A 17,174-nucleotide genomic window follows, 5' to 3' on the forward strand; every position below is an offset into this window, starting at 1 on the left:
TATATATATATATATATATATTTATATATTGATCCCTACTTTTCTTTATAAAATTTAAAAAAATCATTATTCTAGACCCAATTCGATTTTATTACTCATCAAGATCTCTACCAAGCTACCCTCAAATCTAGCTATATGCCCAAAGAAGAGCGTCATTCACTATTTATGTATATACTCGCATTCTTTTTGGTACAAGAGAGGAATCATCAGGACCCTAGATGGAAGAGTTCTTGAAAGAATTAGTGATAAGGTTCATAATTTTTTTCTGTACACTTGTCTGCAAATGTCACTTACTTATTTAGATGAAAATTTTTGAAATAGCGAAATTTTGATTCACTCCATAAACGTGTATATAGTGATTTAGGTGATTTTATAAGTATAGTAAGATTTAATTTTGCTCAGCCAGTGTTGTAAAATAGTCATTGTTAATATTCAGACATTTTAAAGGTGGTTTTAAATGGGTGATTTTTATGGCCACCATTTTTTTCATCATGATCCCTACTAGTAAGTACTACTGTACTTAATGATAGTATGTAATTGTCTGTTACAACATGCAGTCATTCGAGAAAGAAAAGGGGTAATTTAGATTTATTTTTTATTTACTTGGTGATTACAAGGTTGATCAAAGCCATATACAGTTAGTGTTAAGGTAGAGAAAATAACATGAAATATAAAGTTCTACTGAAAAAAAAATTTGACTTAGGATGTTCTAGAGGTTTAAGTAATTGAGACTTCAAAACTGTAAGATGGAAAAAAGTAATTTTACTTTTAACCTGAAAATTGCCTTACATTCAGGTTAGTTAAGAGTCTAAAGTCTGAGTGACTCAGTAAATTCACAGGTGAATCTTTAGCAGTAATACTTTATTAAAAATTTTGATTTTGGTTGTACAGCATTCTTGCAATGTTTACTGAAAGCTTGTCAAATTTCTTAAATACGCACTCCATAAGTTAAGAGTTAAAGCATGTATAGTTCCATGGTGGTTAGAAGCTGATGAGTTCTTATATAGAGAGTTAATAGTCAAATCTTTCTGGCAATTAATAATTTTTTTTTGATATGTTTGAAAAATGTTGAAAAAAAGTACTCCATCTGGAAAATTCTGTTATTTTTATATTAGTCAAATCTTCTTAATTCTTGAATGTGTTTTGAAAAATAATTTTATTTCTAGCAATGAAATACATTCAATTAACTGACACCTAATGTAGGTGTATGGCCAAAACTAATTGTTTGTTTTAAATCTTATTTGTAAGCTGTTTTTTTAGGTAATGAAGTTCATTCATTTTATATAAAATGTTTTTGAAAATCTCACAAAGTAATGTTTATTTTCATCAACAAAAATTTAGTAGTTTTAGTAGAACAGTCTGGTGGAAATTTGTATGGAGAAACCAGTAGAATGCTATTCATTTTATTTTCAACTTGTTACAGGTTTTTTACTACATTGCATGTATGAAATCTTTTAATGCACAAAAGTTTAGGATTAAAAAACTTAACTTAATCCTAAGATATTGAATGAAGAGTAGCTGGTAAAGTCTTTAAAAAGAAAATAATCTGAAAGGAAGCTTCATCTCATATGAGAATAATCAATTAGTTGAATATAATTGATTAATAAGCCTGATGATTAATCAACTAGTAAGTTTGACTAATTGCTCAAGGAGTTAAGTAAAATATTTTTTTTTAATAACGAATAGAAATATAAACATATGATACTTAAACTCAATGGCTACTTTGCATTGACAATATATTCATACAAGATATTTCATCTTTGTCACAGATGTGCAAGATCTGCTTCACATTATTGACTATTTTATGATTATGTTGTAAAAGTGTTGTATTTATTAATTCATTAAATTAAATTAGCTTGTTTCCATATTTTATAGCTGTGCTTAGACTACTTTAAAGTTTAGGGGTAAGTTATAATGCTACAATAAATATTAAGTGTTTTAGTAACTTCAAATGTGAAATCTATACGAGTATTGTATTAATTTGTTTATTAAAAATCCAAATGGTACTAAGGTAATGAGATCAGTACATAACAGAATTAAAGTTCATAATTTTAGATTAAATCATTAATTATTAACCTACTACATATAAAAATAAGTGTGAAATTTTAATCATGATCGAGAGATGATTATACTCTGACGACCAAGATTGGAATTTATTTCTCATTTGTTGAAATTTTTCTCTAGATTTTGTATGGATTCATAGAGTAGTTTTGTAACATTTACTGTCAAACTGATAGATGGGGCATGGATTTGGGAGACTAGAGGACCACTCTTGGAAGTATTTTCTACAAGTCAGTGTGAACGACATAGTTCATGGTGTTTTGGAGCAATTTTGAAAGATACATCTGTTGTAATTTCTGCTGTGACAGAACTTCCAAGCTCTGAAAATTCTACACCTAGGCTTCTAGTAGGTGTGGAGTATGCTTCCTCAGGCAACCTTCTCTGTCTTTTTGACATCAAGACTTCAAAAGTTGTGAAAGCTGTGGAGGTTAATGCCAAAGTGAGTTTTTGAATCACAGTCTTTTTCTTTTAACTCTTATGAGAGCCAACTATAGTTAATGTCCTAATCTTAATTTGAAAATAATGCCTATGTTTCACATATTTCTAGAATTGACAATAAAATGGTCTTAACAAACATAGAATGAAAGAAAGCTTTTTGTTTTTCAAAACTAGACACATTAAGTTAAATTCTATGACTCCCTACGACATTGGGAGTTGTTGATTTCTATACTAGTAGATAATAATGCCAAATAAACTTGAGTTTTTTATATCTTAATATAGTTTAATCCTTTTTTATGAGTTTTGAATAAAAAGGCTCAAAATAATATAACATGGTAAAGCACTCATTTAGCATGTGACAGGTCTTAGGTTGAAATTTGATGGAAGGAAATATATATTGTAAAAATAAATTACCACATTGGCCCCCAACTAGTGGCCATTTGACGACCTGAAATTAAGCCCTAGGGTGGACTTTGTTTTTGAGAGATTTCAGCATGTTAAGCCTTTAGCTCAGTTGGTAGCTCACTTGCCTGGTTTGTGACAGATCTGAAATTTAATTATGTGGTAAGGAAATATATATACTGTAAAAATAACTTACCATATATTCACAAAGCTAGAAAAATCATAAGATTTTTTTATCTGGTTTATTTTGGGATTGACAGATGACTCAACAATTTGAGTAATAACAACCATAATATTGAAAATATATATATAGATTAATAATTATACCTTTACAACTCCTTATAGTATTATTCATTACAATGCCACTAACATGTTAAGTTGTTTTCAAACAAGGCAGGCTTGTTTCTTAAAAAAAGAAATATACAAACATTGCAGAAGTATTTTTATGAAGATAATTTGAAAATTATCATCATCACATTTTAACATTTATATCTTTTATCTAAATTTTAAGATCACTTCATTGGCAGTCATTAGCAGCAAGGGTGGAGCTTGTATGGAAACCCGCCCAATTTATCAGGAACTTCGTTGCATGTTTGGCTTGGTTGCTGTTGGAACATCAGGTGGCCAGGTTCTTCTGGTGGACTTGAATTTAGATGATGAAAACCATTCGGATGAGTTGACTCCAAATCAAGTAGTTATGATAACTCATCAGATGCACAACATTCCAGAAAGGCGTGAAAAAAACATAAAGCATAATAAGCATCTTTGTTTGTTGCTTAATGGTAAGAGAACATTCAACGAGTTAATCATCGATGTACTTTAATTAACACTGAAAAGTTTAGCTAATTGTACATAGATTGGAATTGTTATATTCATATGTGCTTTATCCTTTTTCTTTTTTTGGTTGTTTTCTCTCTCTCTCATTAATACCTCAGAAATCAGTTTTTTTTATTAAATTATTACCAGTAGCATGTTAATAATTTTTTTATTGACAAACATGTTTAATGCTTAGTTGTCATGGCTGTTAAACTATATAATTACCTAGTTAATTACTAATTAGACTTAGGTGATCATAATAATGGATGACTGAAACACGATCACAACCTTACTCTAAGCACAGTTAATACTTAATCCATAAAGTGTGTCATGGATGATCATCAAGTTTATGAGGATATTGTTACCACATTTCTCTAGATTATTTTAAGATCACAATAATGTATTTTGGTACTTTTACAAAACTTAAAGCAGTTTTCCTACAATTCTTTTGAGTTTATTTGTTTTAAGTGTAATATAAGTTAATCATTTTGCAAAATTAATGAGCAGAGCTTACTGCAGTGATTTTATAATAAAAAAGTTCATTATGTTAAACACTTTTATTGTACATATTACTAAGTAATTAACTTTATAAATAGTTACACCATTTCACAGTAATGTGAACATTCATTATCCAATGCTTTCTACACAGTGGACTGAACACATGTCTCATTACATTTAGTGACACCTGTTATTAGTAATGTTTGATAAAGGTGTACTAATATTGGCTTATTGGTAATATCAAAAATCAGTAAAGAAACTGTGTTCTGTACCAATTTGCGCATGTGAACTTACTTTTGTGTGGCATCATTATTTTGTTCTTTTGTTTTATAAAAATGTCATGAGTAATGGTATTATAAATTATTTTACTGTTTGTGAAGACAGTGGTTAGTTTAGTGTTTATAATATTTGTAAAGATCCTGTATCTCGTGGTGGGTTCTGCTAAAAGTTTTAATACTATCAACCTTATTTATCATATTAACAAGAAACACCCTGTGGATTATTGTGATTACGAATAAAAGAATAGGCTAAGAGAACTGAAAGAAAAGGAGAAGCAGAAAGAAAAGCCAAAGTTTTCAACAGCTTTCAATGATAGAAATGGAGGTTAAAGTTAAAATATGGAACATCAACTGTCCTCATGCATTGAATATTCCTTGTTATTGGGCAAAATGATTGCTACTGATTACTAGTCACTGGGTTTAATAGTCTCACCCCTTGAGGTGAATTTCTGTCTGTGGTGAGGGGACCTCCCAGGGTAAGGTTCTATATTTTCAGTTTACCCCTTTTGGGATCTGAACATCCACTTATGTGTTTGCAGTGCTTGAGGACTCGTGAAGGGGAGGAGAGGATCCTGGTGGTTGATTGGTGCCTAGGACACTGCAACACACCACTTTGGCCTTGGGGTGGCACCCCAAGGTCAATTGGCTGGTCCTGTTTGGTTAGGGTTAACTGAGTTCTAGTGTTGGGTGTTCTCAGCGGGTGTTGTGGACATTGTGTCTGATGCTGGTGTTTGGGTATAATACTCCTGAAACCCTGACATTGCTGCAGTGTCCTTGTTTGGCATTGTAGTGCGTCCCCTCATAGGACTCCATGATTGGTGGGGTCAATGAGCACTGAATCATTCTCCTTTAATTATGGATACCCCAAATCATCAAAACCATATTGTAAAAAAACAGCAAATTGGTAAACGACCAATTCTGAACATGAAATTCATTTTTGATCATCCATTCCTTGTCAGACAAGCCTTTAGGACAAGTGTCTCCCTTTATTCCGAAGGGATTAGATGGGCTTGCTGGTTCTCAGTCAAGAAGCTACATTCTGGGGACATCTTGGTGAAAACATCTACCCCAAAACACAGCGAACTCCTCTTGAAATCGAAGGCCATTGGGGATATACCCATTGAAGTTACTTCCCATGCTACTTTGAACTCCTCACAAGGAGTTATTTTAGAGAGGGATTTAAAGAACATCCCCGAGTCAGAGATCCTCGCTGGTTTCTCCAGCAAAGGTGTTTCTGCTGTGTGACCCATCTCCACTTGCAAGGATGGAATTATGCTGCAGACTATTGTTCTTATTCTGATGTTTACATCACCACATCCACTTGCACTGTCATGGCAGGTTATCTGAACTGTAAGGTACTCTTTATTTTCCTGACCCTCTTCGGTGTTTCCAGTGTCAGCGGTTCAGACATTTAAAGACATCTTGGCGTGGTTCTTTGACATGTGCTCATTGTGGTGACAAAGACCATGCCATCTACGGGTTTCAACTGGATCTTCACTGCATTAATTGTAGTGGTTCCGACCCTCTTACTATAGATCTTGATCTAAGTGGATGAAGGAGAAAGAGGTATAGCATTTAAAACGGTTAACAACATTTCTTATCCGGAGGCTTGAAAGCTGTTGTCCTTGATCCATCACGAACATGTGCTGCTGCACTCCATTCCACTGCTACAGTGGATGTGCAGACAGAGCATTCCTTCCTCCCTCAGAGTCTTTTTCACTTCATGTGAAGAGTCTTTTGCCCTCTATGGATAAAAGAGTTGACAAGTCTACATCTACTCCTATTTCTGCCCCATCATTCCTTCTAGTGAGTGCCTGGGTCTACCTCCCTTAGCCTCGGCTTCCGTTGTCTTCCTGGGTCCATCTTCCTTGGTCTTGATATGTGGAACGATTATTCATTCGCACCCTCAGTTGCTGGAATCTACATCTTCTGACAGAGACCTGCCCACTCGATCCAGGGCAGGATCCATGGAGGTTGACAGACCTCCTTCTAGTAAAGAAAAATGGTGTGATTATAAACAGAAGGGTTCTTCGTCCAGTTCTCCTCCACCTAAATAAAAATGGCCACTTTGATACAGTGGAATTGTCAAGGTTTCTGTTCTAATATGGATGACATTAAGGCCTTGATCAATTCCTTTCATCCCATGTGTCTTTCCTTAAAAGAAACATTCCTGAAACCTGACAATATAGTCATCTTTCAACAGTTTTCTTTATACCAGAATGGCAGGTAGTGTGATGGATGAGTGCATGGAGGGGTGGCACAACTGGTCGACAAGCATGTGCCCACTTTGTTTGTGCCACTTGATACACCCTTGGAGGCTGTAGACATCCATGTTTCCTTGGGTCGTACCATCACTGTCTTTTCTCTCTATCTGTATTTTGGCTTATGATCAATGAGTCTTTAATGAACACAATCCCCTATGGGGTGGTGCTGATATTGGTGGGAGGGGTCATTTCTTAGAGCGTATGCTCTTGGATCACAACCGTTCTCTCTTCAATACTGGTTTCTTTACCTGTTTTCATTCACCAAGTCAGTCTTTTACTGCTATTGGTCTATCTGTTCCCCTGCACTTTTCTCTTGTTTATCTTGGAAGGTTGACAGTGACCCACAAGGTAGTGATCATTTTCCTATTGTTTTGAGGGAGATTGGCTGTGGTCAATGTCACCTGAGTCGAGTGTCATGGTGGAAGTTGGACTAGGCCAACTGGCTCTTTTTCACCTCTCTCTCAGAACTCGATCCTGCTGTCATTAGTCTTCCATCTATTAACGACTACATGGAGGCAGTAATTGATTGCATCATTCAAGCAGCTGTTCGTTCTATACCTAAAATCTCGACATGTTTCGCACGGTATCCTTGTCCATGGTGGTCTCCAGCCTGCCAGCAGGCATGGAAGGCTTAGAAACAGGCCTGGGATACCTTTTGCAGGTACCCCACACTTTCCTACTGCATTGCTTTTTAGCAGGCCTGTGCCCCTGCTCGACAGGTCAGACGTCAAAACCCAAATGAATTTTGGGTTACGTTTACAACTAGCATCTCATCTATCACCAGTTCCAAAGTCATATGGGATAAGATTCGGAAGGTCAATGAGAAATATGCTTCCCTTCCACTTTCCATCTTGCTCTCCAATGACCAGGAAGTTGCTGATGTACATAACATCACTGATAATGTCTGAGCGAGAGCTTTTCTCATGCATCCAGCACTTCTCGTTTTTCCCCTGCCTTCTTGGCCATCAAGTCTCGAGTAGAGCAGTCACCTCTTTTCTTTCAGGCTGATCGTCTATATGACTATAATCACCCCCTTATACTAGGGGAACTCGAACTTGCTCTTCATCGGTCTGGCAGTACTTCTGTTAGACCTAATGACGTTCACTATGAGATGCTGCACCATCTCTCTCCTGCCTCTCTTGCTCTTCTACTGGTTGTCTTAAACCGGATCTAGCAGGAGAACATTTTTTCTGATGCCTGGCATCAGGATATTGTCCTCCCTTTTTCTAAGCCTGGGAAGGATCCCAAGATTCCTTCTAATTATTGCCCAATCACTTTGACGAGCTGTTTCTGTAAGGTCTTAGATAGGATGTTTAATGCTTGTCTTGTTTGGTTCCTTGAATCACACAACCTCCTCTCATCCACCCAGTGTGGGTTTCGTCAACAGTGCTCCACCATGGACCACCTGATTTGACTTGAGATCTCAATCAAGGAATTCTTTCTCAAGAAGGAACATCTTGTTTCTGTGTTCTTCGATCTTGAGAAGGCTTACGACAACACATGGAGGTACAACATTTTGCAGGACTTCCACTCATATGGGTTGCATGTCCATCTACTCATTTTTATTCAGAACTTTTTACTCAACAGATGATTCCAAGTCTGTGTGGGTTTGACTTGGAGTCTCTCACGGCTGTCCTGAGGGTCAAACTTTTCAGTATCAAGATCAATGCTGTCACTACACAACTTCCTCCTACTGTTGCAAATGGGCTTTATGTCAATGACTTCCACATTTGATGTTGGTTGTCGAACATGAGGTTTATTGAAGTGTACCACAACAAACGGCTTTACTTTACTTTTTCCAAAACCGTTTGCAGCCATTTTTGCCACCAACTGACTGAATTGGGTCTGGCATTGGATGACATTGATGTCCCAAATAATCAGCCCATTCTACCATAGCTTATTACCATCCCAAGATGTGACCTTTCCTTGAGTCATCTGAGGAAGGTGGATACTCCCAATTGAAAGTACTATCTTCTCTTTGTGGAACACCTTTCGAACCATCCTTTTATTCCCGTTTATATGGATGGTTCAAAATAAGGTGACTCTGTGGGCTCTGCCATGGTTTGTTGTGGTTCACAGGGTCTCCTCTACAGTTTCTGTGTTCACTGCTGGGTTGTATGTCATATCTCTTGCCCTGGATCATGTAGAAGCTTTGCAGTACACTGACTGTACTATTTACACTGACTCTTAGCTCTCTACTGGCTGTGGAATTGCTAAACATTAGTTTTCACCCTGTTCTCGTCGATATTCAACAAAGGCTGGCCCATTTTTCTTCATCTTCCATTACTATCCAGTGTTTCTGTATACTTGGCCATGTTGGTATTCAAGGGAACATGCTGGCTGACACTGCAGCTAAGTCTGTCTGCTCTGGTGCTGTCACAGCTGTGCCTGTCCCATACATGGACTATAGTCTTGTATTCAAGGCATGGCTTTGCACGAGTTGGCAGTTGACTTGGGGTGAGCAATGTAATAAGAAACTTTTCCAAATCAAACCTTCTGTTGCTCTTTGGTCGTCTTGTTTCCATAATGATTGGAAGGAGGAAATTGTTCTGGCTAAGCTATGCATTGGTCACAGTTTTTTAACCCATCATTTTCTTTTATCTGGACTGATCCACCAATGTGTAGCCTTTGTGACACTCAAGTCACAATAGCCTACATTTTATTGTTCTGCCGTTGTTACTACTCTGAGCAACGGCACCTGTTTAGACAAATTTTTTCTAAGGATTTAGATTCTGGCTGTGGACAGTGTCATTTGTGAGAGTGACACTGTCCAATTTGATTGTATTTTTAAATTTTTACGAGCCACTGGCCTTTTTAATTCTGTTTGCATCTTTTATCAGTTTTTTTGCACATTGTTTAGTTTTAACTCGACTCATTTTTACATTTTATTGAATTTTACTTTTTAAGATTTTTACCAGTTGTTTGGCGCAGATAGCCATGTTGCTTTGCACCAAAAAATGCCAACCAACCAGCCAAACAATAATCTGAGTAAAACCCTTAAGCCCAGATATGTTATATCAAGTTGTAAGTATTTTTCAGATAATGTTGTACCAAATATTAAAACAAGTATAGACTGAGTTGTACTAACTGAGTTGTACCATATTTGAGTCTTACTACAGATATTTGGAGCTACAACATGGCTCATGAATCTCTGATAAGTTTAACAGCCCACTGGATTACTAAAGATTTGATAGAATATCAGCTGTGAAGGGTCTTATTCTGGTGAATGTTTGTGTGAAAAACTTGAGGATATGTTGCAGAATTGGGCCATAGGCAAGAAAAGAGTTCATTTAATATTACATAACAATACAAATAATGTGATGATAGCCACACAAGATGCTTATCAGCCCAGCTTGGGATGCTTTGCATATACACTTCAGCTGGTTGTTCTGAAGGAGTGTTATCACAGTATGCAGTGCTTGATGTCTGGACTGTATCTTGCAGAATTGTTGGACATTCTAAACACTTTACTTTAGCCTACCATCAACTGAATGAAATACAAGACATGTTAAGCATGGAAAAACACATGTTGGTACAGGATGAACCAACATGGTGGAACCTAACCTTTTACACGTTGCAGTCAGTTTGCAAGCAAAAATATGGCACTGACTGCATATGCAGCTGAATATAATGCTGACCAAAAAATTATTTGAAATACTGGAACCTGTAGAGAAATATCAAAAAATTATATCTACTGATACAGCAGCAGCATTTGTGCTAATACTTTTGCTGAGAGCTCTAGAAGAGGCATTGAATAAGCATGATGATGATTCTGGGAGTCTGTACAATGAAGTCAGAGATGTTAAGTGCACTGAAACAAAGATTTAGTGAAATTTAAGAATGATTGAAATTGGTTGTTTCCACAACATGGGATCCTAGGTACAAGGACAAGTTTTTTTCTGAACCTGATACCAAAGCTTTAGCTAAAAACTTCTGATAGAGATGTGTGCAGAATCTACAGAGGACAGTGATGTTGAGCCACATAAAAAGAAGCAACATACTGATGATACTGGATCTAAATCTACTAGCAAAGTATGGGAATATTTGGCAGAAATTTTAGAAGAATCCACAAATAATGGGGAAGGAAATGAATGCATGGTAAACAACTACGTGCTTCTATAAGGCAATATTTAAAACAAGAAGGAATCTTCAACAGCCACAGCACTTGAAATTCTTTTAGGCAGGGTTAGAGTAAATAAATCTACGAGATATTCCTTTTAATTAGCTATATTTTTGTAAGGCAGCAATATTAAGCATGAGGCATGTGTATACTCAATTCAATTTTATTACTCATCAGGATCTCTATCAATCAGGATCAGCAGTCAATACTTTGGACTATTCATGGATAAATTTTTAATGAAAATACTTCATTAATAATAACATTTCCACTTTCTCAGCACAAAGTCAGCTTCTATGATCATCATAAATATTACCTGTTCCAGAGTTTTCTCTCTCCGATGGGACATTTGTAAGTAGTGTGCACTAAGGTAATGTTTACCTATCTTAGCTAATACAGGGTATTGTGGCTTGTTACTGTTCCACCATGTATAGGGATTACTCACTTGATAGCTAATTAAGGGTTCCTGAGGTTTTACCAAGTTACATTCAAAGGTTAATTAAACTACTTTCTTATCATGATATACAAATAAACTTGGCATAAAAACATAGCTAAGTTTTAAGTTCTTAAGTGACATGTGCAGAAAAGGATGCCTGTAGCAAGAGGGTTAATAAGTTGATGGACCCTTTTATCACTACTCTGATTCTTTAATGACCAAGTGATTGAGTACAACATTAACTGCTCAGTTTCAAGGATAGGGTTCAGAAGTGTGATTTGCTCTTTGTTATGAACTAATTGCACTGTTTTTATTGGCAGTTCATTGTGGTTGCCATTGCCATAAATATGACTCGTCATTTCCTCTGGGCAGTACCATTGTAGGATGTGAACATTGACTTTGATATTCCTAAGTTCCATATGAGTGTGTACTTAATATTCTCCATTACACTGGATCAATAAACTGCTTGGTGTGTTTCATTAGGCTATCAGATCATATCCTCTCCCTAATGGAGCAAGTGAGCAACATTACCCCAGTCCCTTGTTTCCTTGGAGATTTTCTTTGTTATTATAGAGGTCTGACTAGAATGACTATTGCTATTTCATATACCTAGAAGTGACATGCACTTCTCTACTTATTCTAGCTCTTCCTCTAGTTCATTGTATAGATTCTAGCTTAATGTTGTAGTAGAGGTGTAGCAGCATATTTGAAAAAATATTTTAGCAGTGAAATTAAATTAGAAAGAATTGCTTTTGCTTTGACATCCTGCCCTCTCCCAATGCTTGTAAGAGTTGAGAAGAAAATATGACAATAATACGTTAATTAAGTACAATGTGGAAGCCAAGTTTGGGCAGTACAACACAAAAGGTGGTGATTGGCATTAGAAATTCTAACAGTAGAGGGTCTGGGTTATGATACAACCCTAGAGCCTCAAGCCAAAATAAGAAGTTATCAAATTGCAAATGGTTGTTTGGAGGAAGTGGAGAGAGTAGTAAATACCTTAGTTCCTGGCAAAATCAAGAAATACAACCATGCAGTTTCAACATCTTGTAGCCCAACTCAGTCAAGTTTTATTCACATGTCAGTAGACTTCTACGTGTGCACCACCACTAGTGGCTTTCAGCATGTCTAACCAATATTCGATTTCAGTCTACGTTTGCTACAGCATGTCCACAGTTACAGTGGTGATGGCATGTGTTATCCTGGTCTTTAGCTCATTGATGTTTACCATAGGTGTGTGACACATGATGTCTTTAACATACCCCCAAAAAAAAGTCTAGTGAAGTGATGTCTGGTGAAGAATTACAAACACGTCAGATTACGTTAATCAGATTCACAGCTCGAAAATTAATCATACACTCCAGGCAGTAGTGTTGCCCCATAAAATGGCAACCATGCAAAAAAAAGTGTAATGCAATGGATTGGTCGGTGTGGGCCAATTCCATGGCTTCCTTGTTTTTCCTATTTGTGCATTAGCCCACATTTGAAAATAAAAACAAAAATAACTCATCATTTTTTTTGTACTATTATATTTTATTGTATAATTCTACAAACAATTCATCTACAAATGGGACTTGACACAAAAAAACTGAATTTTGAATTCTGTGTGTGTCACTAATACATGGTATGTAACTTTGCTCTTCCACTTAATTTCTAAAAAATAATTCATTCTCTAAAAAAATTCCCAATTTGACTTATATTTTCCAGTTAAAGGAAAAATTATAATAGGATTATTGATTACTCTTCAAAGGTTCTTGTTTTTTATTTTATTTGGCTTATTTACATAATATAGTTATTATCTGAAAGCTGAAAAGCAATATTAAAAAAACGACTTGTTACTTGGCAGCTCATTCCTGACATAGGATTGTAGACCTTGTGATAATATTTATAATTAGTGTATAAAATTATACATATACATAGAAACCAGTGAAAAGGTCATGAATGACATTGTCTTACTTTTTACAGTAGATATTTTTGAAAATGATATTGATAAAAAAATATTTTTCACTATGAATACTAAATAAAGATTCATACCTTAACTTAGTATATAAACTGTATTTCACTTTCTAGATCACTTGCACAGTTTAGTTACAAAGTTTTAAGTTTTTACCATTTTAAAGTTTGGAAGGTGTTTTTGACCAGGCTGTTTTGTGGATTGGTATTGTTGATAAATCATTCTTTTCTGTTGTTACTTTCATCACAAATAAATGGCATAAGATTCTTCTATAATTATTTTTTTTTGTGAAGCAAATCACTAAAAAATTAATATTTTCACCTGCATGAAATTTCTTGTTGAATTTGTCCCATATGCTTATTTTTAAGATAAAAATAAGAAATATTTGTGAAATGTTCTTTTATGAAAGTTTATATATATAAATATAACTTTACATTCATTGAATAATGTATCAATAGCTATAAACATAAGAGTTGGATATTTGTGACTAGGTTGTTTTACACAAAATTTAGATATACATAAAAAAAATACAAACATTATGCCCTATAGATGACAGCCTTCAGCGAGGTGCTTTCCTGTATAAAAGTGAAGATAACAATCCCATACATAGTTTTATTGTGGGTAAGTATTATATGTCAGAATAACAACTTGTATCACAGAAGAAGTGTTAAATATTTTGGTTTTGATGTAAAGACAAAACATTTTCAATTATAATTTACCGTCTTTAGATGTGTAAAGCTTTAGATGAAGGTAATAATATTTTCAAAAGACAAGTTTAATGTTTTAAGTATATGTAGTTATTGTGATATAAATTTCTTCACTTAATGAAAGGCCATTGTTAAGTACATTCCTATATATAATTTTCCCCATGTTTTAAGCTATTGTCATTGTGAAGTATATATTTGTGTTTTTAAAGCAGTTTTTTTAATTTAATACTTATTGGTAAACACTATGATATTAAGATTGGGGGAGTTTAAAAAGTCAGTTATTCATTAATGGTTTGATGAAAATTAATAAAACAGTTATAATTAAATCATTAGTATTAAAAAAAAAGTTGTGTTTAATATGATGCTAACAGCTATGTATTTGATTTTATAACACAATATGTGCATGAAAGTATAGTTTCTGGTATTTAAAGGCTTGATATAAATTATGTCAGTTTGGGTTTTAGCATAGTTAGCTTTGTTTAGGGGCTTTCTAGAAAACACTAGACCTTTACAGTTGCATACAATGTTATTAATACTGGTCTATACATTTAGGGTTTTTACTAGAAATTTCCACGTTCTATCAAAGTTCAAAACAAGTTTTTTCTCTGTTGTCTTCAGAGTGAGAAGTATTTATATTAAAATCTCTACTGATAACATCTGTATAAATCTTTCAGATGATGCTTTATATGTAAGCAGTATTGAGTACTTGAAGCCTCTAACTGCCTTGGTCATAGGTTTTAGTTTTGGAGGATTTCAGATTTGGAATATGAGGAAAATGGCCTTGGAGTAAGTAAATTGTTGATGCTTATAAATGTAATGTATATATTGGCTTTAAAAAGACATTGTTTTGGAAATATTATGAACTGTCATATCCTGAAGACATGAGGCATTGAAAAAGTCCTAAGTAGTTATTGTCCTTAAGTAACCTGTAGTGTAAAGTATTTTACAGTGTAACAACTAACTTGTTTATATAATTAGGTATTACATTAGGTTTACATTGTAGAAGTCAATATCTAATATATAAAGACAAAATGCCATTCGTCTATCACGCCGATATCTTGGCCATTGTGGTACCAATTGACATGCAACGTGTATGAAATTACGGCATTTTCTGCCACGACAAGCAAGTTTGTCTTTTTAAAATCCATCCAGACATGTATATATATATATATATATGGGTATATAAGTATATATATGGATGTTGCACTACTTTGGGCAGATAACCAAATTTGAGGGTTGGTTGATAGAGATCATGATGAGTAATAAAATCAAATTGGGCATACGTGCACCTCCTGCATATTATAGCTGGTGCACATTACATTTGCTTGGTTGTCAAGTAGACACACTGATGCAACATCCTTAAATTTTGTCTAATCAGAACCCTTGGCTACAATTCTGTAATCATCCGCATGATTTATCCACAGCACATTTCAATTTTGAAAATGCCCAAATTAAAATACATTTCTTCAGCTCAGCAGGCTAACAAAGCCAAAACCATGAATACAATACAAAGAGAAGACCCCAAAATTCATAATAAAATTCACTGCCTTTACAATCACAATTAATAATTTGTAAGGTCATACAGTTGACCAAGTAGGAATATGTCTTTGAGAATTAGTTTATTACATGTTTCAATCTATAAGGATTTATCAAGAAGAACATTTGAACAAAAAATAAAAATATACAGAAGTCAAAATGCTGATCAAGCTATACTTAGATGATCAAATATACATAAAAAATGTTTTGTTAAATACTAGAAATAGGATAGTCATTCCCCATACATCTATTGTTACTAATTATAATAATTTTTAAAAACATGTTTATAAAACATTTATTTAGATGTAATTTTTAGAAGAAAAACTAATTATTTCCCATCATATGACAGGCATTCAACTTGTGTTAATATAATCAAGTGTCATAAGTATCAATTTGAACTTAATTTTAGATTGGTAACACTATTAAGTTATAAATTATGAATATTTATAATTAATGATTTTAACATGTTTTTGATTTTTAATTGTATTTTTTTTAATGCAAAACATGTTTGTAATTCTGATAGAAACATTTAATTAGTTACTTGTTTAAAAGACATGTACTATCATTGAAACAGTGTACATAGAGCCTCTTAATAAAATATTATTGGGAGTAAATGACTTTTATTCATTTTGATTCTCATTATCAGGTTCAGCTCGTTCCTAGAGTCTGGACTTTCACCAGTAGTCAAAGTTGCTTTCCAGGAGCCAGAAAATGATCCTAGAAATTATTGTTATCTCTGGATCGTTCGTGGACAACCAGTACTTGAGAAACAGAGGTAGTGAATTACATCTACTTTATGAAACTATAGAAACATTCTTACACTGTAGCAATGGTGTGTCAAATATCTATTAACTCTCTCGCAATGAAGTTGGTCAATTCAACTGACTTTGTAACCACTTTTGTACTTGTTATAGTTTCCATACTATAACTTTTAATACACTCTTTGTATCTTCACAACATTTGGCAGACTTTTAGTAAACATTACAAGTCTTTTGTGTACCAAAAATCAGATGTTTTAAGGAAGAATTTTTACTTAAAGATTTGTCTGTGAATATATATAGTATTTCTATATAATAGTTCGAGTGCTAAGTGATTTCTACATTAAGTTTAAAAATACTTTTCTTTGTCTCAAAAATTTCAAATTTTATTTGCATAATCTTTAAAGCCTACTAAATAAATTGCAAATTTTTTTTTTCCAATAAAACTTTGTATTTTATCTGTTATTTTCTGTATCCTAACTTTATACAAGATTGGTCAATTTGACTGACCTTGTAACCTCCAGAAAAAATTGAAATAAATCTAAATTACTCTTTTTTTCTAGAATGATTTAAAATTGTAATATGAAACTACATTTGTTTCTCCTAAGCAGCTTTAAATTCACAGCAGTATACATCTATTTATACTTAAATTTCATTTTTTTATTGCCCTTTGAACCCAGTCTAACTTCTGTTCATGCCATTATAAGTTGTAAATTACTTGGCAAATGTGCAGCTCATAGTACACTATGAAATGACATTACGCACGAGCTACTCACATGCTATTATAAGTTGTAAATTACTTGCTAAATGTGTAGCTCATAGTACACTATCAAATTACATTATGCACGAGCTACTCATGAACATACCTCATGAACAAGTTTTTATTTAATATTATTAATTTCTACCTAA

The 17,174-nt window shown here is 34.1% G+C and overlaps 1 protein-coding gene across 1 annotated transcript in view; it reads left to right on the forward strand.

Moving 5' to 3' along the window:
- Positions 1 to 17,174, forward strand: part of LOC106458544 (protein ELYS-like) — an 82,713-nt gene that overhangs the window by 11,748 nt on the left and 53,791 nt on the right. Inside the window, exons 3-7 of the mRNA XM_013918062.2 lie at positions 2,238 to 2,500; positions 3,413 to 3,683; positions 13,814 to 13,885; positions 14,646 to 14,757; positions 16,154 to 16,282. Coding sequence (XP_013773516.2) covers positions 2,238 to 2,500; positions 3,413 to 3,683; positions 13,814 to 13,885; positions 14,646 to 14,757; positions 16,154 to 16,282 — 847 coding nt within the window. The remainder of the gene's footprint in view (positions 1 to 2,237; positions 2,501 to 3,412; positions 3,684 to 13,813; positions 13,886 to 14,645; positions 14,758 to 16,153; positions 16,283 to 17,174) is intronic.

Source organism: Limulus polyphemus, unplaced genomic scaffold (assembly GCF_000517525.1).
Source record: "Limulus polyphemus unplaced genomic scaffold, Limulus_polyphemus-2.1.2 Scaffold483, whole genome shotgun sequence".
NCBI classification, from domain to species: Eukaryota; Metazoa; Arthropoda; class Merostomata; order Xiphosura; family Limulidae; genus Limulus; species Limulus polyphemus.